The sequence below is a fragment of the Coenobita brevimanus genome, chromosome 1, assembly GCF_032717465.1.
Source record: "Coenobita brevimanus isolate Jiangsu-jjx chromosome 1, ASM3271746v2, whole genome shotgun sequence".
Classification (NCBI taxonomy): Eukaryota; Metazoa; Arthropoda; class Malacostraca; order Decapoda; family Coenobitidae; genus Coenobita; species Coenobita brevimanus.
Window position 1 is genome coordinate 1,209,446 of NC_136954.1, and position 26,990 is coordinate 1,236,435.

The window sequence follows — 26,990 nt, forward strand, 5'->3', positions numbered from 1 at the left end:
GCACTCACAGAAGCCTTCAGCGACTCCGGTAGGATAGGAACCATAAATCTGACAGGTGATATTCCACTGGACCTGACACACACAGCGACCCATCACTTAGCTTTGGGAAGAACACGTATAGTGATATGGTGAGTGAAGGCTGTATCATATATCCTCTTCGAAAAATCTTTCCAAAACTAAATGAAACTGTCCGACGAAAGAAAGAATAAAATGTAAATACATCATCAGATACACGTGCGCCCGCCTACACACACACACACACACACACACACACACACACACACACACACACACACACACACACACACACACACACACACACACACACACACACACACACACACACACACACACACACACACACACACACACACACACACACACGCACGCACGCACGCACGCACGCACGCACGCACGCACGCACGCACGCACGCACGCACACACACACACACACACACACACACACACACACACACACACACACACACACACACACACACACACACACACACACACACACACACACACACACACACACACACACACACACACACACACACACACACACACACACGCCCAGAATTATAGTATATTAGACGTGTGTGTGTGTGTGTGTGTGTGTGCAAGGAAAAAAAGTGACTATAGTATTGTTCAGTATGGACGGTAGGTATTAGTCCAAGGTGGAAATTTCTGAAGGAGCACAGGACATACGAGACTGGGACACCTGTACAAAAAAGAATGAAAGAAGTTTCCTTTTATTCAAGCGCTAATGGAGGTGATAAGTCTAACGTAACCTAATCTAGCGTAACCTAGTGAAATATTCCTTAACCTACCAAGCCCAACCTAATCTAACCAAGCCTAGAGCAATCAAACCTAACCTAGTCTAACCAAACGTAACTTTATCTACCATAGCCTAACCTGACCGAATAGTCTAATTTAATCTAACTTAACCTAACCAACTTTGCCAAACCGTTCCTAGCCTAATTAAACCGAACCTAACCTGACCTTACTAAACTCAACCTAACCTAACCTAAAGTAACCTAACAGATCCACCTAATCTCTCTAGACCCAACCTAACCGAACCCAGCCTAACCTAACCTAGCGCAATAAAGCATTCATCCACTCAGCACTGTGATGTTCCTACCATAACTTTCCTCTAGTCCCATTTCGACATTAGTTAAAAGTTTCCTCCTCTCTCCATCTTGATTTCCATTCTTTCCTGCAGGGTGGCGGTGGGTGGGGTGGCGTATGGAGGAGCTACAGGATGCGACACTCCCCATCATTTTTACCTTCAGCACCATGAGGAACTTCTCCAGCATGGCCCTCCACGCTCTGGCCGATCCCACCAACCTCTTCTCGGTCAGTGGCGGTAGGCAAGAACATGGGTTACATTTCAAATTGACGATAGTATTCCAAATGCCATAGAAGGCTTCATAGCACGACTTCCTTTTCGATTTAATTTGCATAGTACACCTCAACATTCTCTTGTATTCTGTTTGTATAGTTTTAATATCTACACGCAAAAGAATATTGTGTTCTAGCGTGTAGAGTATTTCGCTCATGAAGACGTGTTACAAAATCTTCAAAACTGCTTCAAATACGATCGTATGGGCTGGAAGGTGAAATAGTTTCTTGATTTATTCCGATCATTTTCTATCTATCTATCTATCTATTGCCAGACGCCTCAATCCCGTTTGGGGTGGCCACAAACAAATCGCCTCCAAGTCGCCCTGTCCCCCGCCATTTCACTGCCCTGCTCCCAACTCACACCCCCCTCTCTCATATACCTCTCCACCCCATCCCTCCATCTCATCCTCGGTCTCCCCCTCCCTCTTCCACCCTCCACCTTACTCATATACACTCTCTTCGTCAGTCTTTCACCCTCCATCCTCTCCACATGGCCAAACCACCTCAGTGTGTTCCTCACAACGCTTCCTATCACATCCACATCCACACCACAACGCTCCTTTATATCCTCATTCGTCAGCCTGTCTCTCCACGTGACTCCACAGGCTCCTCTTAAATAACTCATTTCCACTGCTCTCACTCTTGACTTGTGTCCTTCCAACAATGTCCAAGCTTCACTTCCGTATGTTAGAGTTGGTATCACAATACTGTCATGTAGTAACTTTTTTACTTCCATGCTCACTTCCCTATTTCTTATCACTGCTTTCAAGGAACCAGCAACCTTTCTTCCCTGCTGTACCCTTTCAAGCACTTCACCCTCCAAACCTCCATCCTTACTCATCACACTACCCAAATACTTAAACGTACTCACATTTTCCAATTCCTCACCATCCAACCTCGCTGTACATTCACTGACTTCACCTCTCTCAAAGACCATCACTTTACTCTTCCCTACATTCACCTTTAGGTTCCGTTTCTTACACACTCTCCCAAACTCATCCACCAAGCCTTGCAGCTCCCCTTCGTCTTCACTCAACAACACAGTATCATCTGCAAACAACAGTACAGGGAGTTTCCAAACACTATCCTCTCTCACCAGGGCCACTCCAACATCCACTACCCTACCTTGTACCTCTTTTATTACCCCATCCATGTACAGATTGAACAACCATGGAGACATGACACATCCCTGTTTCAAACCAACTTTCAAAGAGAAAAATTCACTTAGTTCACCATCCACACGCACTGCAGCCTTCGCACCATCGTACATACTCTTCACAGCATTCAACAACTTCCCATCTACTCCATATATTCTTAACACTTTCCACAATCATTTTCATACTGTTTTATTCATGGAAGGTACTACGCTTTATTGAAAGGTAATGAAAGCGATATTTATCCCCTGCATTTAGAAAGTTTTATCCTAAAGTTAAATTAAAAACCATTCGGGGGCTGAATGCTAATCGACCGCCAAACTATGTTGTTGGCTAAGGTACAAGCTACCTACACAATAAATTTGAAGATGAGGTATTTTTGCAACAGATATATGCACACACACACAGACACACACAGACACACCCCGAGAAAAACTGTATTGCCCCGACTTGCTAAAAGACGGTGATAAATAAATCACAAAATTCTACGGGATTCAGTCACCGCGTTTCACAAAAAGCCAGTCCATATAAAAAACAAAAGTATTCGGGGGCAGAATGCTAACTGCCTGCCAGTATAATGTGTTGTTGGACAGAGCACTAGTTACCTACAAACCAGATTTGAAGAATATCTGTTAATTTCTACGGAATTCACTCACCTCGTATTGCTGGAAGCCAATCCATATTATATATATATATATATATATATATATATATATATATATATATATACTCACCAACAAAAACTTCATCGTCTCGCCTTGCTAAAGACGGGTGATAATGGGAAATTTTGCCAAATATAATAGAAAGTACGTTAATGGATTTCTAACAGCAGCAGCAGTAGTAACAGTAGTAGTAGTAGTAGTAGTAGTAGTAGTGGTAGTAGTAGTAGTAGTATCACCAGTAAACTGGAGACACAAGTTATCCTGATCCTGCGGGCCACCATTCTCTTTTAAGGGAATAGAGAGATGTTAAGGCAAGAAGCCAGTTTTTGCTGATTCTCTGTACACCCCTAGAACAAGATCAAGTGTCGAGGTTGCGTCTAGACGTCCACTGGTACTGCTGCGTGGATAGGGAAAGGGGAAGTCAAAGTACATACAAGAATCAAATTCGTGTCCTTTGGGATACAGGGGTGCAGGGAAGGATAACAGTAGTAAGACGTGACTGGACGAATCACACACACACACACACACACACACACACACACACACACACACACACACACACACACACACATTGTTTTGAGTGTGGCGATATAACAGCACTGGCTGGACTTGAACCCTTTTCAGTTATCAATAGGATATAACTTGCAATTATTATAGTATAGTGATAAAGAGAGAGATGGAGGGAATGTGGCAGTGAGTAAGGTATGAGAGAGAGAGAGAGAGAGAGAGAGAGAGATGTGTGATAGCCCCATACAGCTGGTGTTCAGTATGAAAACTTACATAAGGATGGACTTATGAAATACCTCAGTGCCAGAGCTGAGGAAAGTGAGGTGGCACTAGTGGTGAGAGGTGAATGGATAAATATTTTTGGTCTGATATAGACAAATGATACACTACTGCTTGAGTGTGGAGAACATGGTATTATACAGCCTGACTGAAAGTTTAATGAGCGTCTCTGAGTGGCATGGTTTAATAATGAGTAAGTTATATGCATCCCTTCTTGATATGCAGAATATTTACCAGCAAACAAACTTACTAATGCTGTTATTATAGCCAAAAAAAGAGGAAGTAAGAAGTCTCACTAGCCTGATGTTACTGTCCACGCTGACATTTTGCGAAAAGCAAAACACCCATTATTTTTCCGAAAGCTTTCAGTCAGTGTGTGTTGATCGCTTGTAGCTTTACCAGTTTACAAGATAACTCAGTTTTACTACTCAATGTCGCGAGTTTTAGCTTTTCTGAACGTGGACAAAAGTGACTCTTGTTTTGTAATGAGCTTTCAGACGTCCATAGTTTCGCTGTAGCTCTAAGGGCGTCTGGGATAATATTGTTTCGGTGCTCAGCTTGGAACTTTTGGCTTTCTTCAGAAATATTGTGGCGCATTTTGAGGTCGCTTAAGTATCACCGATTACTTTGTCATGGTTTTCAACGACGTACACTCTCACCAAAAGTTCTCGAAGCTCGCGCCACGATGGATGTGAAAATGAGCAAAACATAGCTAGTATTCTTGGAATGATTGTTGTGCCTGATTTTTATGACACAGTTCCATGCCATTACAGTGATGTGTAGTGAATATCGATGCATTAATCACGTCTGATGAAGTAAACTGTGTCGCAATACACTCCTGAAACTGGAAGATATATGTCTGTGGTATTGTTTTCTGCTGGTACTCCTAGTATTACTATTAATCGATGAAAATGCAGGGTGATAAAATAATATGAATGAGCAACCACGGAAAGGTGAGATGCCACATGTAGATATCAGGCCTCCATGAACTGTCCTATACGAGACGAGTATGTAGCTTTTTGTTTTCACACATGTCATAATCTTTTGTTGATTAACCAGTATGGCTTGCTTGAGATCGAGTGTTTCTGAACTGATGTGGGCAGGTAAAAGTGAGAAGAATCGATGGATCTGACGCATCATGGCAATCACTATTCGCACCGCTAAAGAACCACCACAGAACACCATATTGTGGTCTTGGGTTGCCAGCTTCCAATTTCGTTTGACAAAGTTCTCAGGACGGTTAAGGTACCTGGCAGAGCAGGTGGTCATTCTTTAGCGATGCGAAAAGTTACCAGCATGCATCAGATCCATCGATACTTCTCACATTCGCCCACCCACATCAGTTCAGAAAAAAATGACAAATCGGTCAATCAGCATAAGATTGTACATGTGAGATGTCAAAAAGCTACATAGTCATCTTGTGTAGGTAGTATCATTGGATGGGTTATCATTTCGTCTGGGCAGATGGGATGACCCTCAGGTTCTTCAACACCCAGTAGAGTATAGGATGATAATGCTGCTCTCTGTCCTTTCCCCTGTAAAATCAGCTGCCTACTAAATTGCTGGTAATGAGTTTTAGTATTCATATGATCCTAGAAAGCGTGGTGAAACAATATTGCTCTCTGTCTTGTCCCTTGTAAAGTGCTTGTCCCTTGTAAAGTGCTTGTGTGTTTTAGTTAAGAGTATGCTATAATAATGGTGCTGCCTGTCATGTTTGTCTTCAGCTGCCAAGTAAAGTGGAGGTGTACTTCGGTGAGGACGAGATAAACTACAGTGAGAAGCCCCTGGTGTCGTCCCCCTCCTGGCCACCCCCCCTGCCCCCTGGTGCTCACACGCTCAACCTCCCACTCGCCCACCGCCCAGCCCGCGTCCTCAAGTTGCTGATTCACTGTCCCGGGCCGTGGCTGGCAGTCAGTGAGCTCTCCTTCCGCAGTGGTAAGTGAGTTTCCTGTTATATACCCTTTGTCAGCAGACGTAGAGAAAGTAACTTCATAGACAGGACGTTTCTATCCTGGAAAAAGATATATGATTTCATTCACGGAGAACATCCAAGACTCCTGGTGTTATTACTGGTACTATCAGCTCGTTTTCAATCGGGGAAATTTTATTCCAACTACCACCGATTATATCATTCACCTGAAAGTGCACCATGAAAGCCTGGAAGTGTTAATAGTGTTTATTTAGAATCAGTTTTTTAGTAATCTCTCTCTCTCTCTCTCGCTATACACACATATATATATATATATATATATATATATATATATATATATATATATATATATATGCAACTATATGTGTGTGTGTGTGTGTGTGTGTGTGTGTATATATATATATATATATATATATATATATATATATATATATATATATATATATATATATATATATATTCGTATTTGTGTGAATTCGTATCGTGTAGAAGATACGAAAATACGGACCTATTCAAGATTTTGCAGTGCATTTCTGAGTAAAAGCTTTAAACAAACAAATATTCAAATTTAAAAAAATAATTCCTCTCCCAAAAGTTCATCCACTCACCTGATGTTGTGCTGCCTACTTCTTCCTTAGCCTTTATCATTCTTTTTCTGTGACTGCCCTCCTCTCTTCTTATTTCTCCCATCTTTCCTGTCACTTCTTATTGCTTTTCTTTCCCTTACAGGTGACCTTACATTGAGTGACAAGCCAAATAATTTCCTGTAAGCCAAGAAACCATTTACAACGCTGGGTGGTAACTATATAACCAAACCATACGTGCTTCCTTCGTGTCAGCAAGTGGGTTGGTGGAGGGTTAGTGCCCCTCCCCGTAAAACATATAACTCAGAGTCAAATGGCCACGCCTTACTGGATATATATATATATATATATATATATATATATATATATATATATATATATATATATATATATATATATATATATATATATATATATATATATAATCTTTTCTTCATTACGAGCATAGGGTGGCCGGTGCCTTGCTGCTAACTCCCGACATTTAAGGCAAGAGTGGCCAGCCTCTTTTGGCCCTGACTGGCATAATGTACACAATAACCCCAGCCACTCATCAGGGAGAAATTCTTATGGGTGTAATCCGGCTGGAGCGCCTTAACCCCCTTTGCCACCAGGTGTTCATTTGGTCATATCGTTAACTCCCATGTTGTATATGATTACCTGGATTACAGAAAACCATTTATACTGTCACCCAGTGAAGAGCCACCTGAGGATTACAGTACATCGAGTGATAGGGTGGTGGGTATTCTTCATCTACCATAAAAATAATAATAATGAATAATAATAATAACAATAAGAAGAAGATAACGAAGAATGGCTAAATGCACTCAGATAGCGCATACATCCGCCAATGCCATTGAAAAGGATCCGGATCCGGATCCTTGGAGATATTGTGTGGAATATATAGGATCCGGATCTGCTCCAAAATTTAATCAATTGTTCCTTGACCCTTGACCCACAGTTCCACAAAATTTTATTGAAATTCATTGAGAACTTTTGAAGATATTGTGCGGGATACACCGGAACCGGATCCGTATCTGCCCCAAACTTTAATCAGTTCTTTCTTGGCCCATGGCCCACCCTTCCACAAAATTTCATTGAAATTCATCGCGAACTTTTGGAGATGACGTGTGGAGAAACAGACAAACATAGGTTAATACATAACCTCCTCCAACTTCGTTGGCGGAGGTAATAAGGGAATACGGAAAAGCAATATGTTAGAGATTGATGAAGATCTGTTTGAATGGTTGAAGCATAACTGAGAATCCTCATGTTTGGGGTTCCACTCATCCTGACCTTGGTAGTCGATGGTATGACTGCCTCAACCCATTCCCTGGGTTGGAATCAGGACGAGGATGATGATGGTGACTGTTTTTTCACTGACATAAAACTTGTATTATTACCTACTAGGGATACTCGTCGTTGCCCTAAGGAGAAAAAAAATGACCATACACACCAACATTGCCTGGGACCCTGGGGAAGCCAACCCTCCGAGGGAGACGACCCATGAGGTCCCATTTTAGTCAATAAGCGTATATTCTCCTTTGGCCAATTTCTCCACGGATATATTCCCGGTGGGCCTATTCCTACTGTGGACTTAATGACCATGGACCTATTTTCCCACTACTCACCCACCAACCCTTCCTACCCTTTCTACACTCACCCGCCTATTCTGCCGACCCTCCAATACACTTATTCACTCATCCTTCCCAACCACTCACTCACCTACCCTTCTCACCCACTCACTCACCCACCCTTCCTACCCACTTACCCACGGTCATCATCCCGCCCATCTACTCACCCACCCACGCTACCCCACCCTGCCCCACCACACCCACCACCCTTCTCATCCACTCATTCTGGCTAATGTCGAGACGGTTGTAGGAAAAGTATAAAACTCTGCGGTAATTGGCGACCATATTTCCCCATTGTTGACGACTGGTTCAAATTAGTTTTAACTTTGGCCATCAGGGGCGCTAGTTTAGAAACTTTAAACCACGAGAATATCTTCCTGAAAAAAATTTATTTCCTGGGGCTAAGGTACGAATAAATGTGTGTGTGTGTGGCTGAGCAGATTGGGAGTGTGTCGTCCTGTCTCGGCTACCTCCCTTTCTTTTGGGGAAGCAGCCTAGGTTCATAGATAGAAAAAGTTTTCTCTGTTAGACCTCTTTGTTCACAGGTGACAAACACACAGGCAGACAAATATTTTAAATAAAATCGATAATTCATTTACCAGTGTCAGATGCACACGGCTTCCCTTGAATTAAACAATGCTGACAAATCTTGACAATTATCTTTTCTGTTGAGGAACTATAAATGTCAACGGTACATTTGGAAATGACAGACATTAACTAAGAGTATAGCCTCTCGTTCACAAAGTAAACACATTTTTCAATTTCATGCCGAAAATATTCACGTGAGTTTCGTCTATCTGTTTAGTGCCAGATGTCTCAATCCCAGGAAAGGTGGCCACAAGCGAGTCTCCTACATATCACTCTGTCTTGCCATCAGTCTATCTTCTCTGCAACTCACACCCCCTTGCACCTATACCTCTCCATTCCATCCGGGAGAATGGCTATTTTCAGTTTAAATGTCTGTATTAGGTATCCCAGCCTCGGGCCTCTACGGTCCTGATAGAGCAATAAAGAAATGTATGTTTGATAAGCATACTGACAGGTTGACAGGCGATAAAAACACCGATGCGATGCACTGATAGGTAGGAGGCTTAAGCCCGTATTTTTGTTGCATACGGAAACCCCATAGCACCTTTACTTTAGTGACGCATTTTGCTTATTAGACTTATTTGTCCTCCTCTATGTTAAATAAATCTATCAAATATCGCCATACTCTTCATAAATAATGTACAAGAGGATGTGGACCAGGCTTATATATATATATATATATATATATATATATATATATGTGTGTGTGTGTGTGTGTGTGTGTGTGTGTGTGTGTGTGTGTGTGTGTGTGTGTGCACCATGTCCATAAGTGTACAAAACTAAACCATCGTGTTACAGAGCCGTGTGTGTGCAACCTCAGTGACTGGGCCGAGGGTCGTACCACGGATCCGGCGGAGCACACTGCGGGCCAGGATGTGCGGGCTGTGTCTGCCGCCACCAACACGCGGACTGAGCTGGGTGTGGTGGCGGGTGTGGCTACCAGCGTGGTGGTGGTGGTGGGTGCGGCACTGGCTCTGCTGTTTCGTCGGCTGCGTCAACACAAACAGGAGTCTCCGCACATGCTGAAGAGCCCGCCTTCAGACTCAAGCTGTGGCTCCAGGTCCCTGCAGCAGGCGCCGAGTTTCTCTTGTGCCGGCAGCAATGCCTCTCTGTACGGCCCTGTGGCAGTGGCGGGCGGCGATGGCTCTCACTATCACCAGCCCCACACACCGCAACTCTTCAGTGCCTCTCAGTACAGTGTGGCCGCCCTGGGTAGGGACGGCATCGCAACCTTCAGTAGCTATGGCATATCAACTATAGCAAGGGAAGCCAGTATAGGTGGGGGAGCCACTTTACGCAGAGAGAGTAGTGCCACCCCAGCTCGCTACACAAGCCGTAGTGGCCTGGCAGGCAGGGACTACTCTCTCCCAGTCCTCTCCCAGCCTCCCCCTCCACTCTCCACCACCAGTGCCTCCATCATCACTGCCTCGCTGCCCTTCTGCCGCTCCACTACCCTCTACTCCATCACAGCGCCATTCAGGTCAGTATCCTCACACTCATATCGTCACCGCATGCGCAAAATCGTGAGTAAACGGAATTTTTAGTTCCTCCTTTTCTTCCTCCTCCTCCTCCCCATCATCATCATCATTCTGATCATTTTTTATTAGGATAGGGTAGGAGAGGACCCGTAAGACTGGAAGCAGAAAGTACGAAACTGGAAGAAATGACAGCAGCATGACCTGATAAATTAGCTGCAAAGTCATTCAAACACCAGACCCCCGTAATCCTGACTCCATAGCACAGGCCTTAACCACACACACACACACACACACACACACACACACACACACACACACACACACACACACACACACACACACACACACACACACACACACACACACACACACACACATTATTATATCTATCTATCCATCTCTCTCTCTCTCTCTCTCTCTCTCTCTCTCTCTCTCTGTATCTATATGTATCCATCCATCCATCCATCATCCAATCCTACGTTGCCCCATGAGGAGCGTACAAGCCCGGGGCTAGGCAAGTTGGTCCTGAGATTTAAGATGATAGTGACCAGCCTCACTCATCACTGAGTCGCATTACGTGAGCAATAATCCCAACCACTCCTTGGATACAAACCTTCACCGGTCCAATCCTATTGGAGCGCCGCAGTTACCCACTAAACCACCAGGCGCAATAATTTGGTTATATGGTTTCCACCCAGCGTAGTAAATGGTTTCCTGGTGTACGGGAATCCATTCAGCTTGTCACTCAGTGTAGAGTCATCCATAGGCAGATGGAACAGGAAGGAATGAAGGAAAGAAAGACAAAAGAGGAAGGAAAGAAAGGAGGGAGGAGAGGAAAGGGCAGACACCCGAGAGCGGCTCAACATCCAGTGAGTGGATGGTGAGCGCCCCCACCTACCACAAATCTATATATATATAATCTCATGTCATCAGCGGTTTGAGTGTCCGCTGCAGGACCTGCCTATCCCGACCGAAGTCGGGACGATACAGCCAATGTATCTCTACCAAGTGGCTTAGGCTGTCTGGTAGAGATTGTATGTAGGGTGAGAAGTGCTTGTAAGTGTAATTGTAATGTTGAAGTGGCTTTCAATGTGTGTGTAGTCTGTGAACCAAGTGTAATCGGCCCGCGCAAGCCGACTGGGTGCAAGCATACTTTATAGTATGTGACACTGGCTCAACCACAGCACCCCTTATGTCCGCCAAGCAGTACGTGGCCAGAAGAACGCTCCCAAAGTTTATTACCCTGGCGGGGCGCAACCCTCATTCTTCAGTGTACAAATACGCAAACTTTTCCACTGTACCACAGAGGCTCATATATATATATATATATATATATATATATATATATATATATATATATATATATATATATATATATACTGTATATATGTGTGTGTGTGTGTGTGTGTGTGTGTGTGTGTGTGTGTGTGTGTGTGTGTGTATGTATATGTATATGTATACAGATAGACAGATAGATAGATAAATAGGTAAGTAGACTGATAGATAAATAGATAGATGGATAGATAGATAGATAGGCAGATAGACAGATAGATAGATACGGTTTATAGTTATCTCTGTCTATCTATCTATTGCCAGACGCCTCAATCCCGTTCGGGGTGGCCACAAACAAATCGCCTCCACGTCGCCCTGTCCCCCGCCATTTCACTGCCCCGCTCCCAACTCACACCCCCCTCTCTCACATACCTCTCCACCCCAGCCCTCCGTCTCATCCTCGGCCTCCCCCTCCCTCTTCCCCCCCTCCACCTCACTCACATATACTCTCTTCGTCAGTCTTTCACCCTCCATCCTCTCCACATGGCTAAACCACCTCAGCGTATTCCTCCTAACTCTTTCCTATCACATCCACATCCACACCACAATGCTCCTTTATATCCTCATTTGTCAGCCTGTCTCTCCATGTGACTCCACAGGCTCCTCTTAAATAACTCATTTCCACTGCTCTCACTCTTGACTTGTGTCCTTCCAGCAACATCCAAGCTTCACTTCCATACGTTAGAGTTGGTATCACAATACTGTCATGTAGTAACTTTTTCACTTCCATGCTCACTTCCCTGCTTCTTATCACTGCTTTCAAGGAACCAGCAACCTTTCTTCCCTGCTGTACCCTTTCAAGCACTTCACCCTCCAAACCTCCATCCTTACTCATCACACTACCCAAGTACTTAAACGTACTCACATTTTCCTATTCCTCACCATCCAACCTCGCTGTACATTCACTGACTTCACCTCTCTCAAAGACCATCACTTTACTCTTCCCTACATTCACCTTTAGATTCCGTTTCTTACGCACTCTCCCAAACTCATCCACCAAGCCTTGCAGCTCCCCTTCGTCTTCACTCAACAACATAGTATCATCTGCAAACAACAGTACAGGGAGTTTCCAAACACTACCCTCTCTCACCAGGGCCACTCCAACATCCACTACCCTACCTTGTACCTCTTTTATTACCCCGTCCATTTACAGATTGAACAACCAAGGAGACATGACACTTCCCTGTTTCAACCCAACCTTCAAAGAGAAAAATTCACTCAATTCACCATCCACACGCACTGCAGCCTTCGCACCATCATACATACTCTTCACAGCATTCAACAACTTCCCATCTACTCCATATATTCTTAATACTTTCCACAGTCCTTGTCTATCCACCCTGTCATATGCTATCTCCAAATCCATGAAACCCGCATACCACTTCTTTCCCTTCTCTAGAAACTTTTCCACTAAAGACCTAAGAATGAATATCTGATCTACACAACCTCTTCCCTTCCTAAAGCCTCCCTGTTCTTCTCCAACTAATTCCTCTGTTCTTTCTCTAACTCTGTCAATAAGTATCCTACCATACACTTTTCCTATTATACTAGGAAGACAGATGCCCCTATGATTACCACACACTTCTTTTCCTCCTTTTCCTTTGTACAAGGGAATAATTATACCTGACTTCCAATCCTCCGGGACTCTACCTTCCTCCCAGGCCAATCTGCACATCTTCCACATACATTCTGCTACTATCTCTCCCCCATACTTCAGCATTTCACCACACACTCCATCAATTCCTGGGGCTTTCCCCAATTTCACTTTCTTCATTGCTTCCACAACTTCTATCCTACTGATTTCTTCCTGTCTTCTCACCTCCCTCCTTCTCCCAGCCATTCCCCAGCCACTTATACTCGCATTCCTTACATCCTCTATATTCAACAATTCCTTAAAGTGTTCTCTCCATCTGCTCACTTTTTCTCCCTTCTCCACTAGTAATCTACCATTTTTATCTTTCACTCCCCTGCTAACTTCACTTCCACCCTGTCTTACTCTTTTCACCTCTTTCCAGAACACTTTCTTACAGTCCCTCCACTTTACACTCAAGTTCCTTCCAAATTCCTCATCCGCTCTCTTCTTACTCTCTCTTACTAATCTTTTCACCTCTTTCTTTTTTACATAGGTATATACAGTATATATAATCATCATCGTCAGCCATTGCAAGTCCACTGCTGAACTGAGGCCTCCCCCAACCTTCTCCATAAATTCCTTAAGCCAATCTTTTCCAGGTTTTGCCTGAAAACTTGTTTATCTCAGCTTTCCTCTGCATGTCTGGCCTTTTCTGCCACGCTTGAAGCCTCGTGGAGTCCAGTCAGTCAGTCTCTTGCTCCACTGGTTTCCGTTATTTTTGGTGCATGACCAGCCCACCTCCATTTCTGTTCTTTTTAACTTCTATAATGTCTTTGAGTATTGTCTGCTCTCACACCCAAATTGATCTCCTATTTCTCTAAAAGATATTCCCGGTATTATCTTTTAAATTCCCCTTTGAGAAGAGATTAATATAATGTACATTGATTTTTGTCAGTTTTCAGGCTTGATAACCATACGTGATAACTGGAATTGTTCACTCATCATATACTTTACATTTTGGTTCACACATACTGGCAAGATAAGTTTCTTGATGTCTGTGTTCATCGAGAACCTTACATCTAACTGTATTTTATTTCGTTTTCATGGTCTTTTGTTAGTTTTAGTATTTGCCCCAAGTAACTGTACTCCTCAACTTCTTCAAGAAGATTTTCATTTATTTTAATCACACTCTAAGGTGTATTTGGATTAAATATTAGATTTACTCCGGTTCATCTTTAGTCCTATGAGACTTTCTCTGTTTTTGTCATTTAATATTTCTTACAATGTCTCTGCTGTTTCTGAGATTAGGACAGAGTCATTTGGAAACCATAAATGATTGAAGTTTTCTCTGTTTATGATTACTTCTTCTTTCGCCCAGTCTAGCTTTCTGAAAATGCCTTTAAGGCATGCTATAATAATTCCGGTGAAATTGTATCCCCCTGATGCAAATCTTTCTCAATCTTAATTTTTTTCTGAGGCTTAATGCAATTTAACTGTAGTGATTCAGTTTTTCTATATGTTTGTATTAGTTTTACAATATTCTCGTTTACTCCTTGGTCCTGCAGTGACTTTACAATTGGACTGTGCTCCACTGAGTTGAAAGCCTTTTTCGTAAGCGACAAAACCTAAGCACAGTGATTTGTTATATTTTGAAAGTTTCTCAGTTGGCTGATTATTGTGTATATAATTAGTAGTCGAATATCCGCTTCGGAATCCTACTTGCTCACGGGGTTGGTTAGCTTCCTAATTTGTTATCCTGTTCAAAAGTACATTCGTGGAGAGTTTTTAAATAGCGATAATAAGCTAGTAGGTCCGTGGTTACTAATATATTTTGAGTCTTCTTTGTTGTAATGCATAGTAACTATCGTATCACGCCATCTTTGGGTAATTATTTTCTTCTTTATACATTGAATAAATAAGTGAGTGAGTCGGTTTTGAACTTCTACTCTTGCATTTGACAGAAAATCTGCTCCTATCACATCTTCTATTGAGGCCTTTCGTCTTTTCATACTTTTAAGAGAAAGGTTTACTTCATCTGGTGTTATCTCTAGCGTTTCACATGTGTCATCTGAAAAGTTAGCTATTAGTACAGTTATCTTTGATGCATACCGTTGTTTGTAAAATTCTTCAACTCTCTCCACCATCTTCTTTCTGCATTTATGGTCATTTTCGTCTTTCAGTGATAAAATTTTTGTTTTCCTAGTGCCTTTTTGCATCGGACGTGTTTCAGATTTTCCCCTTTTTAGATTATTTGTTTGATCAGATGTATGTTTCTCTTTTGTTTTTCTTCTCTCTGCCCCTTGTTGATAAGTTTAATTAATTTCGCTGTGTCTGTTTCATCTCCCTTTGCTTTTACTGTCATCTCCTTTCTTCTTTTCATGAGCTCGAGGGTTATTTCTGAACACTCATTGGAATTTGGATATATATATATATATATATATATATATATATATATATATATATATATATATATATATATATATATATATATATATATATATTTTATAGCAGTAGCTTCAAAGTCAACAAAGTCTTCAACTCATCAGTAAACTACTTATTTTCTTTTTAGACATCATGTGCCTGAATCACTCATGAATTTCTGACTCCATAAAAATGCCAGCTTTTCTTTGTGGTAGGTGGGGGCGCTCACCATCCACTCACTCAGTGAAGTGCTGCTCTCGCGAGTCTGCCTTTTCCTCTTCTCCATCCCTCTTTCCTTCCATCCTCTTCTGACTTTCTTTCCTTCATTCTTTCCTCGTCCTTCTGCCTACGGGTGCCTTTACACTCACTCTTCTGTCTTTCTTTCCTTCATTATTTCCTCTTCCTGCCGCCTGTGGGTAAGTCTACACTGAGTGACAAGCCAAATGGTTTCCTGTTCACCAGGAAACGATTTACTATGCTGGGTGGTAACCATATAACCAAGTTTTGGCGCCTGATGGTTGAGTGGGTAATTATGGCGCTCCAATCGGATTGAGCCGGTGAAGGTTTATATCCAAGGGTTGGTTGGGGTTTATTGCTAGCGTAATGCCACTCGGGGATCAGTGAGGCTGGTCACTCTCATCTTAAAAGTCAGGACCAACTTGCCTAGCCTCGGGCTCCTACGCTCCTCATGGGGCAACGTAGGACTGGATGGTGTATGGATGGTTTGTTAATTTTTTAGAGAAACTAATGTTCAGAGCACTTTAATGTCTCACCATTTTTCTGTAGGGCTATAACGGCTGGTTTCATACTTCCTGGATTAATATATAGTGGAGGGAAGCAAACTTTTTTTTAATCCACTAATGGGAATTAGTTTCATTTCCTAGCACGAAATGGAGTCTAGGCGACCAGACTTTCTGAGCACAGTGCCTGTTCTCTGCACTGTATCCCACAGGCACAAAACTCACAGGTGCCGGTGTAGCTACAATGAGAGCTAACTAATGTATTTAAAACATTTGGAACTGTACAAATCAACAAGTTGCGTTTGTCTGCTGGTAATAAGATGTCAGCATTTTTATGTGACACAACTGCATTGAGTGTCCAGTAGGAATAGAGGCATCAGCAGCCCCGTTATACAACAGTACTGCCTTAAGGCTCGATTTTAAACAATCGCCAGATATATGCCTTGTGTATGTGTGTGTGTGTGTGTGTGTGTGTGTGTGTGTGTGTGTGTGTGTGTGTGAGGAATAATTACATAAACAAACATTGATACTAGTGTGAAAATAGTTATATTTAAATTTTTGGAGGCGTTACTTGGCAGTGTTCATAGTGACTGAGCCCAGTAAAACTGTATATCTGCTTTACTGTAGCTTAACGTTGGCCTGTTTACCAGAAAACTTAAAGTGGTACTGCGGGTGTATAGCGAAGCTTGCACGGAAATGTTTCAGTGCTTTGTTGCACCAAATTAATATAGCCTGGTTCCCACAGGGTGATTTTATCAGGTGAACAACACTCCTTGCAATCAAAGGAATGCTGTTTCATAAATTAATTATGTTAAAGATGCGATAAATATAAATGTAGTCTTAACCCTTTCAGTCCTGTGATGTATGTTTCATTCTTGTATATTCTTCCAAACTGCAGAGGATTATATTAAATAAAATACAGATTTGTCGGGTTAATAAGGACTGTGTATAACTGCCTTAGCTCCGAAAATCTTTCTTAAGCTGAATTTTATTCAAAACAGTAATGAAGTAAAATTGGTCAGTGAAGATGTGTTAATGTATCCTATGGGTCAGCAGCATGACGGCGCCAGCGCCCCCCGCCACTCTGCCCCCATCCACCCTTCCATCTCTGGCCCGGCTTGGGGGAGCGTTGCCCCCTCCACCCGCACCATCACCGCCAGTCCTTTCTCAGGTGGGTTAATGTTATGTACTATCACTCATTTTAATGCACATGTTACACCCGCGTTCGCGAAACTAAAGTGTGTGTGTGTGTGTGTGTGTGTGTGTGTGTGTGTGTGTGTGTGTGTGTGTGTGTGTGTGTGTGTGTGTGTGTGTGTGAGACAGAAAATACTCAGACAGATATTATTCGATTTTAACATTTGGTGGAGGACTGAGGAACAGCAATAAGCTGAAGGAGAAGACAGACCTTTGTTATTTATTTATATTTTTATTCATTCATTCAGGCTTTATTAGTTGTCTCCTGAGTAGCTTCCTTTACCAATTAACACAGGATGAATTCTGTTAAATACTTTCCAAGCATCTGTAACTCAAGAATAATGACAACCTAGATTCAGCCACTCCCTCCTCCCCGATAACAAGTTCATAGCTGCATCGCTGCTTTAGACCAGCTGATGGGCGCGGGAATTACACCCTTTGAATGCTCCTTCTTGTTGCTGGACCCTCCCAAGGGCCAAAATGCAATCATCTTTGTCTCTAAGTATCTTGTAGTCATAAGCTAGCCAGTCCGTTGCCGTCATCCGAGGCTTAGTGCACCCTGTACTGTCGTAATATAAGATTCGAGCTCTCATAAATTAGGCTATGTGCACCCACTAAATTATCGGCACCCCTTGACTTTTTCCTGTCATCTTTTCCCGTCAGGAGTTCTTAGGTTTATTATTCCCTCCATAGTAACAATCTTTAATATCACTTCTCACTTATCAGCCGTTTTCTTTAATGTTCTGTCGTCTTATAGTATTATATAGTATCGTATTTTTATTGGAAATCTCCTGTAACTGTAGCCAAGAATTTTACAGGTCCTGTCTCTTCCTCTCATTCTCACCTATGATCCTGCATCGCAGCTTCCAGTAGCACTAGGATTTTATAATCAGTTATATTGTTCCATTACTCTAGGCCGGGAAAGATCTGCAGTCTCTCAACCATTAATGTAAAGCTATGATAAGAAATCACCACTACTGTGTGGTACTAACCACGAAGAAACGTATTAGAAAATATGATGAGCCGTAATATTGTCGTAATAATGCCATTAAAGTATGTGAAGTACCCTGCAAATTTGTTGAAATTCAACTAGATGATTAATGAACTTCAGCTGTTGATACCGGCTCATTGCATTTTCCCCTAGGAAAGTTTTTATTGTTTGTTATGTCCGACCATAACTTGAAATTATTTTCCAAAACATCTCCATACTCATAATATATAATTCGGTAGCAAAAAAAAAAAAAAAAAAAATGCGTGGAATGTAGCAGTCTTGTTTCATTACCCTATTTACGCCCAGTGTCCTGGGCATTTTCAGAAGTTAATAAACAAGGGAACCCTGGGGTAGAGACCTATCAGCTTCGCGACTATGAACTGATAGGCGGAGAGCAGTACGCTTAGTACGCTTCCAGCACACCCCGTCACGCAGGAAGCTTGGGAGCCAATGGGATAAGCATTCAGCCCACTAAAAAGCAGGAATTAGTTTAAATAATAGCTCTCTCTCTCTCTCTCTCTCTCTCTCTCTCTCTCTCTCTCTCTCTCTTTATGTATCTATCTATCTATCTATATATATATATATATATATATATATATATATATATATATATATATATATCAAAATGCTGAAATTATTTGTGGTGTTGCAAGGGAAGTAATTAGTAAGAAAGGTACAGCTTGGTAGAATGTGGAGGTTAAAAGTGATGTGAGAGACAAGACAAAGAAATGGCTAGGATGGATGCATGAAAGAGATAAAAATAAAAGGAACCAGAGGAAGTACCCGGTGTCGTCTAGTTAAAACCCAATGATCGTGCATTACTTGGGACCTTGGATGGCCACTCCTTGTGGGAGAAGACCCTCAGGTTTCTATTTTATCCTTGGGCCCATTTCCCTGGGGTTATATTCTCCACGGACCTATTTCTACCATGGACCCATTTTCCTACTACCCACCAACCCTGCCCATCCATCTACCGGTCCGAGTCCAACTCTTTGCTGCTAATAATATGGTTATAGAGTAAAAAAAATTCTACGGTAATTGGCTACCATCTTTCCATCATGTTGAGTACTGTATTTCTAATTGATCATAATCTTGGCCATCACAGGAGCCACTTTAACTTATGTAATGTACATGTTTAAAACGTTTTAATTCGTCGTAAGAAGTTACACCTGTAAGTGCTGTTAAGAGTTTAATATGTATCCCCCTTGATTTCCATAAAGGACAGACAGACAGGCAGACAAACTCTGTGTGTGTGTGTGTGTGTGTGTGTGTGTGTGTGTGTGTGTGTGTGTGTGTGTGTGTGTGTGTGTGTGTGTGTGTGTGCGGTCATGAAACTCCGCGGAAATGCCCCGCCACATTTACCGAGTAAGGCCCAATTTACACGACCCGTTTTGGTTCCGACAGGCAGTTCGCCGGCTTGACGCCGTCAGAATGTTGTATATTCACATGACTCGTTCCCGGTCCGTCCAGCATCGTGTGTGTGCTCATTGTTGCGTGAGGATCACGGCCGGTCAGTCTCTAAGGAACTTGGCGGCAGTTGCTCTACTATTAGAAGAAGAGGAGGAAGAAAATGTTCGTGGAAAGAGGAAAAGGTTATGGGTACACCAGTCACTGAAAATGAGAAAGTTCGAGGGAGAATTCTGGACCCTGTATAAAGAACTGGCAGATGATGAGGTAAATTTTTCAGTAGTCCTGCTGGAGCACTACCTTGGGAGTGATATAGCATATCCTGTATTAAGGCTGAGTGATATAGCATATCCTGTATTAAGGCTAGAAAAAACAGTGAAATTTACCTGCAAAGATTGTGAGTTAAATTTTTTTGTATAATAAACTAATGAGACGCTCACCTTAAGTAGAACTTCTTCACCAATCACTTTCCATATCTTATCTTTATGCAGATTATCACTGTACTTCTTGTTAGTCATATCAAATAACTCTTCATAAGAACGCACAAGTTCGATCAGCCTTTCGTCCATGATGCCAAATAATGAATTGTATGTGTTATCTACATGGACAAGGCGATAACAGCGAGTCGTGGAATGGACGGGTACGCTACGTGTCCTCGTTCACATGAGCCATCACCAACCCGTCAGGCTGGCGTCAAGTCGCCACCTAGCCGGCCGGGATTTCTCGAGAAGATATCCGTGACGTGTCGGTCGGCTGGACGGCTGCCGCCGTCAGCTTAACGGGTCATGTGAACAGTTACATTAGAATGCATGTAAGAAATCTCGACGGTGTCTAGCCGCCGGACTGCCTGTCGGAACCAAAACGGGTCGTGTGAATCGGCCCTAATACATTATAAGATATGGTCATGTGTCAATTAACAACATTTCTGGTAACCAGAGGCAGATTGTATCCGGCTTTCCTTTTACGAATTTTTTAAGTGAGCTCATTTTAGGTACATTGATGAAAAAAATGTTGCACTGTTATTCACCGTTTCGGTCAATTTGGGGGTATAAAAGAACAGATAAACAGAATGGAATATGTTGTAGTATATAGATATAACAAGAAAAACAACACGAAGGGAATAGTATAGATAAAATAAAGAAGTAACTGAAGTTCTGTGAAAAAAAAAAAAAATGAATGCAAGCTACTCTGAAAAAGGGAATCTGTTTTGGCTGGAGATGCAGAAATATAGAAAGGAAGGTGTAAAACACTGTAAAATTGTGAAACATGAGAGTGGAAGAACACCGTGGAAATAAAGTAGAACTGTGTCTTTCAGAAAGCAGATTGTCTACCATGACGACCCTCGCATACTTGATAAACAATAATCCTCCCATGGTCGTGACAGTTCTAGTATTAAATTGCAGGTAATGTTAGTTGGAGTCATTCAGTCTAGAGTGAGTCACTGGCGTATGAGAGCTAATATTGTCATCAGGAACCCTCGGATGTATGTGATGTCTCTTGAATTCTCTTCCAGTCAACGCCAGACGATGTGATTGGGCCGAGAATGAGTCACATGGCTAATCAGTGTCTTCTTCTTCCATTTTTGGGGACAGGACTTAGGTATGGTGAGTGAGTGGAGGTCCGGGGAGGCAGGAGCTGGGGTAGGAGGCATCAGGACTACCCTTACACCCCGAAACTCAAGGACATCTCACCTGCGACACCTCTACACACTACCAGAGTCACAGTATGGCACGGTCAGTAGAGAGAGAGAGAGAGAGAGAGAGAACCTGTCTCTAATATGGCAGGGGTAAACCAGCTCTGCTGTAAGGCCTTGCTGCGGATGTCGCTGATTGCACAGCACGGTTGAACCTCGTGCGCTATGGTGCGGTGAGGATCTGTCCCCTCTCCCCTTGGGGCTAAGATGCGAATGTGTGTGTGTGTGTGTGTGTGTGTGTGTGTGTGTGTGTGTGTGTGTGTGTGTGTGTGTGTGTGTGTGTGTGTGTGTGTGTGTGTGTGTGTGTGTGTGTGAGTAAATTGGGAGTGTGTCATCCTGTCTCGGCTACCTCCCTTTCGTTGGGGGAAGCAGCCTAGTTATGTAGATAGACAGAAAATTCAGTTATAGGTCATTTGAGGTCACCGGTGGAGTGTTCGCCTTTTTGGCACGGGCAACCCCTGCAGCCCAGTTTATGGCATGAAGACTCACATGACCGCCAGTTCAGACAAAGGCTATGTGAGGTTGACCTCTGAGGTCAGTTGGGGTCACCGGAAATAGTAAACAAGTGCGCACAAATACTATGCGTTAGTCTGCGAAAGCTGAAACAGAAAGTTCATGGACCTCTTATAATCCCTCTTCAAAAGCATAAGAGGTACATGGTCTTTCTTGAGCTGTAAGAACGATTGAACTAGAACAAATAGGATTAGAGTGTTCACCTTTTTTTTTTTTTTGGCCCGGGCAACGCCGGGTACCCCTAATAGTATCAAATAAAATTGTCTACAAGTAGCAAGAATAGTTTTTAAAAAATCCTTAAACTCATGAGGTTAATTTTTCCGATACAGTGACATCTGCTTTAGTTTATTCTTGCATTTCCAAACTGTTTTATGCAGCATAGGAAACGTGTTTCGAGGGGAAAGTTTTAAACATGGCCATCATTAGCCGCTTTTATTCCAAGGGGTTTTTGCTAACTTAAATAAAATAGTTTTCTAATTAACAAGAATATACTAAAAACTGGCTTACTTCTTTCAGCTGCCCAATGCTTATAGGTTGTTTGGACTGGAGGATTTGAATTCAGGCACTGTTCATCCCGTGACTACCAGGATCACCACTTCACTGAATAAAATCGTTTGGTTGCATTTAGAATAAACTACACAAACACGTCCTTTGGCTGAAAGAGTTACTCAAGAGAAGTTAGGTGTAATGTATAATAACTCCTTCACTGCTATACGTATGTAGCCTAATAAGCTAAGAAAAAGCCGTTTGGTGAGAGCAAAGATAAAATGTGAAAATACATGTGCAGGTACCGTGGAGCAGGCGGAGATCAGGAGAAAAGCTGGCGACGTCTGGCACCTACAGCAACTTAGTCACTCAACCCATGACTCGCCCTCTCCACCCCTCTCTCTCGCCCTTAATGAAGGTCAGTATGAACCTTGTCTTGCACACTCGCTCGCCCTCAATCATTAGTTCTCCCTCTCTCTCGCCCTCAGTCACTGGCCCACTCTCTCACTCGCTAGCAGCCCTTTGACTAGTCCTTCCTCCTCCCCTCTCAACCCTTGGCTCCCCCTTTTCGTCGTAAATCTCAGCCCTTGACTCACCTTCTATCTCTCACCCTCAACCCTTTGTTTACCCTGTCGCCCTCAGCCATTAGCTCTCTGTCTTGTTTCTACTCATGGCTTCCCCCCTTCTCTCTCTAAACTCTTAAATTTTTGTTTTAAGTCTCAGCTCTTGCCTTTCAGTACTCGACCATATTCTCTCTCTCTCTCTCTCTCTCTCTCTCAGCCTTTGTCTCGCCGTCTCTCATACTGTCACCCTTTGGTTTAGCCCTTGCCCCGTGGCGCCTTCGATGATGTGAAGTGCACACAACACATAGCTTCTCATGACTCTTCCCGCCCTTGTGACCTTATGTTGCATCACCCCCTCCGCAGAGAAACAATTTTTCAACGATATTCAGAGTATCTCAATAGCACTGTTCCTCCTTCACTCAACAGTACATTTGACAGGCACGTAAAATAAACACATAGTCACCGGAACCATCCAAAATTTCCAGGTGAACAGCATCGCTTATGAACTACCACCAGACATCCACACCTCAGAAACTGCACTACCCAGAGAGACACGAGTCACAAACAATCAGTAATGCCCACACAGCAACACACGTATTCACTTCATACCTCACTCTATCACAGCACAGACATAACTCCAGTTAACCTCAGCAAAAGATCTCCGTGAATGATCGGTTGAGGTGGTCGGTTTGTTGCAGTCAACTGAATTCACGTTTACATGAGTCTGGGCTTCAACAACAACAATACGAATACGATAACATTAATTTTTTCGTATTACTAGTTAGTCACATTCGGATTTTGAGACTTCTCTTACTGGCGGGGTTAAACATGGCCTACATTACCCTTTCCACCTCCAGGACCCTCCCTAAGATATATAAATCGTATACAGGAGGCAAAAATTAAATAAACTACTCCATCTCTCTCAGTGCAGGTAAGGCAGTACTGTTAAAGCTGAGAGCGCCAAGGTGTGGTCAAGACCCCCGTTTTACGATAATTTCCGTATCATGGGAAGGTGAAACAACACGTATGACCTTCCTGTATCATTCCTAATTGCACTTTGTAATGTGATATGCAAGTTGATAGCACCTTACAGTTATAGGTGTTCTGTAAATGACCGTCAACCTGAAGGACTTGTTTACACTTTCGCTCATTCGGCTTTGAGAACGGACCATACGCCTTACTCAAGCCACGGTGGTCCACCTGCAGTCCCTTCCCTTCACCTGAATCCTTGGCCCGTCCTCTGATTCACCTTCGGACCCCCCCTCCCCCCGCTCGCTCTCTCTCTCTCTCTCTCCCTCTCTCTCTCTCTCTCTCTCTCTCTCTCCAGGTAAGTTTCCTGAGGCGCTACCACAACTTTAATACACTGAATCTGTTGTCATACTTTTTATTCTCCTCTAACCACCTAATTTTATTCAATCTACGAGGCCTTTCAGAATTTGGGGGTTAAGTGGCCATAATTAACCTCCTTAATAATGGATGGTTTCCTTGTGCAGTATAGAATCGTATGGCAGCAGGAAGAACACATAGGAGATCTCAGAGAGTGCCAAACCCACTCCCTTTAAACGCTCCAAGATCTTTAGCCCTGCAAGCTTGACCTTTGACCGATCGTTTTCAAAAAGGAAGTATTTTTTTATTGTCAGCTCGTCCATGAAGTCTGGTTCACAGCGAACGGTTGAGCTTGCCCTGTGACTAAGATTTTTGAAGAATATTTTTCAAAGTCGAATCCCCTCCTTGCTCTACTCTGTTCCCCACCCCAAAAGTGAGTCTAAAGTGTGTGATAGCTCTGTATGTTGATTTAACATTTGACCCTGAGATTTGATTTATTGACCTAAATAAAAAAGTCAACCCCATGAATGACCTTCAGCCCTTGTATCATGTTTGGCTATAATGAGGACAAAACTGATTTAATTATTTTGTTCTTAGACCTCTCATGGTTTCCGTCCTTCTATCTGTACCTTCAATCTCTAGCTTCCTTCCTGGTCGTTCTATAGCTGCTGTTATAGACGGCCACCGATTTTCTTCTAGGGCTACAACTATTGGTGTTCCTAAAGGTTCTGTCCGGTCAGCAACTCTCTTCCTTCTGTTCATAAAAGACCTAAGCTGTGAATCTAACCCTTAACACTCGTACGCTGATGACTCCATCCCAGTGTTCCCAGTAGGAAAAATATAAATGTATGCAAGAAAAATACTTAAAATATAAATAACGTATCCACGTAATTATCAGAAATATCTTAAAAGTATAAATTTTTCCCCTTTTAAATGTATTATATGGGCAGCCAATTGTACTACAAAAAGCACACATAAGACAGCTGTATGATGTTTCTCCCATGTTTCAGGCAGGTTGTCGCTGGCACTGGAGACTCGTTATACATTGCGCATTTTAGGAGACAGTTTAAATATTCTATTTTGATCTTCATTCAACAATATCAAATTTATTTATATATTTATTTATTCATTTTATTAATTTATTTATTTCAGCATGCAAAAACATGTAGGCGTTTCATGTGTTCAACAAAAGAACACTCATGTTTCAGCACAACGGAAGGTGTTCAGCTTGAATAATAGATTTAAACTATTTATATTTTTACTCGCACAATGGCCATCAACGGTAGACAAAGCTCGCTTGTTCGATAACCTTTTTTTTTTTTTTTTCTCGGAACTTTCAAACCAGTAAGTTTGTACACATTCTTGGTCCCAAAACAGAGTTCCTTCTAATTTTAATTATAATTGGTTCACGCATCAAGGAGTAGCTGAAAAAACAGTCTGACATGAAAAAAGACAATAGTCCATTCCATAACTGAATAAACCAAATATGTACCAGTATGAAGAAACTAGCATGTATAGCAGCTTTAAGTTAGGAAGGTAGTGGCCAAAGTCTGTTCCGTTTTGACGGTTTTATTCTTGACTAGAAGGTTATAGATGTGCCCTGCCTGGGACCTGCTGTGAGATTGCCTGCTTAACGCTCTTACCTCCCAACTCCTTTAGTTCTTACTCATTAGAAATGTCTAGTTGACAACATAGATGCTGTCATGTACACCACTATTATATCACGTTCACCACCAATGATTATACCTACACACATACACACACACACACACACACACACACACACACACACACATACTGAATACAGTATATATATATATATATATATATATATATATATATATATATATATATATATATATATATATATATATATACACACCACTATTATATCACGTTCACCACCAATGATTATACCTACACACACACACACACACACACACACACACACACACACACACACACATACTGAACACAGTGTATATATATATATATATATATATATATAATTTCTGCTTCAGTGTCATGTCCTTCCTGAACTGTAGCACCCGTCTGGCAGCAAACTCTCACCCCATTTCTTTCCAACTTTCCAGTGCAAGATCTAACCAGTATTCCCAGTCATTTATGGATGCAACAGTGAACTCCGAAACTATCTTCCTCGGTCCATATTCTTTCTGCCGATGCCCTCCAGTCTTTTTTAAGTGCAACATGTACAGATATCTCGAAAACAATTTTGTGGGCTTCTAGCCGTTGCTTTCGTCTTCCTTGCATTAAAATAAAAAGGGTCTAACTTGGAGTATGCTCTAAATTTTCTTTGATCAGCCCTTCAGCTGTGGCAGCGTGATTTCTAACCCACGTCACTGGTGCGGCAAATACTGTATTGCTGGGGAGTTTTCATGAGCTGATTTGACCCACTTATGGTTAACCAAACATGTGTAAATTTTAGTAGCAAAAACTTTAATTATTGCACTAACCTTTGAAAGAAACTAGAGGTATGTATTTTTTTTTTTTTTTTTTTTTTTTTGCGGTTG

General features: G+C 42.3%; 1 protein-coding gene across 1 annotated transcript in view; it reads left to right on the forward strand.

Moving 5' to 3' along the window:
• The window catches only part of LOC145411634 (uncharacterized), a 99,788-nt gene that overhangs the window by 56,981 nt on the left and 15,817 nt on the right, over positions 1–26,990 (forward strand). The window contains exons 7-12 of the mRNA XM_080281672.1: positions 1,226–1,359; positions 5,734–5,944; positions 9,541–9,978; positions 10,030–10,265; positions 17,340–17,457; positions 22,872–22,988. Coding sequence (XP_080137798.1) covers positions 1,226–1,359; positions 5,734–5,944; positions 9,541–9,978; positions 10,030–10,265; positions 17,340–17,457; positions 22,872–22,988 — 1,254 coding nt within the window. The remainder of the gene's footprint in view (positions 1–1,225; positions 1,360–5,733; positions 5,945–9,540; positions 9,979–10,029; positions 10,266–17,339; positions 17,458–22,871; positions 22,989–26,990) is intronic.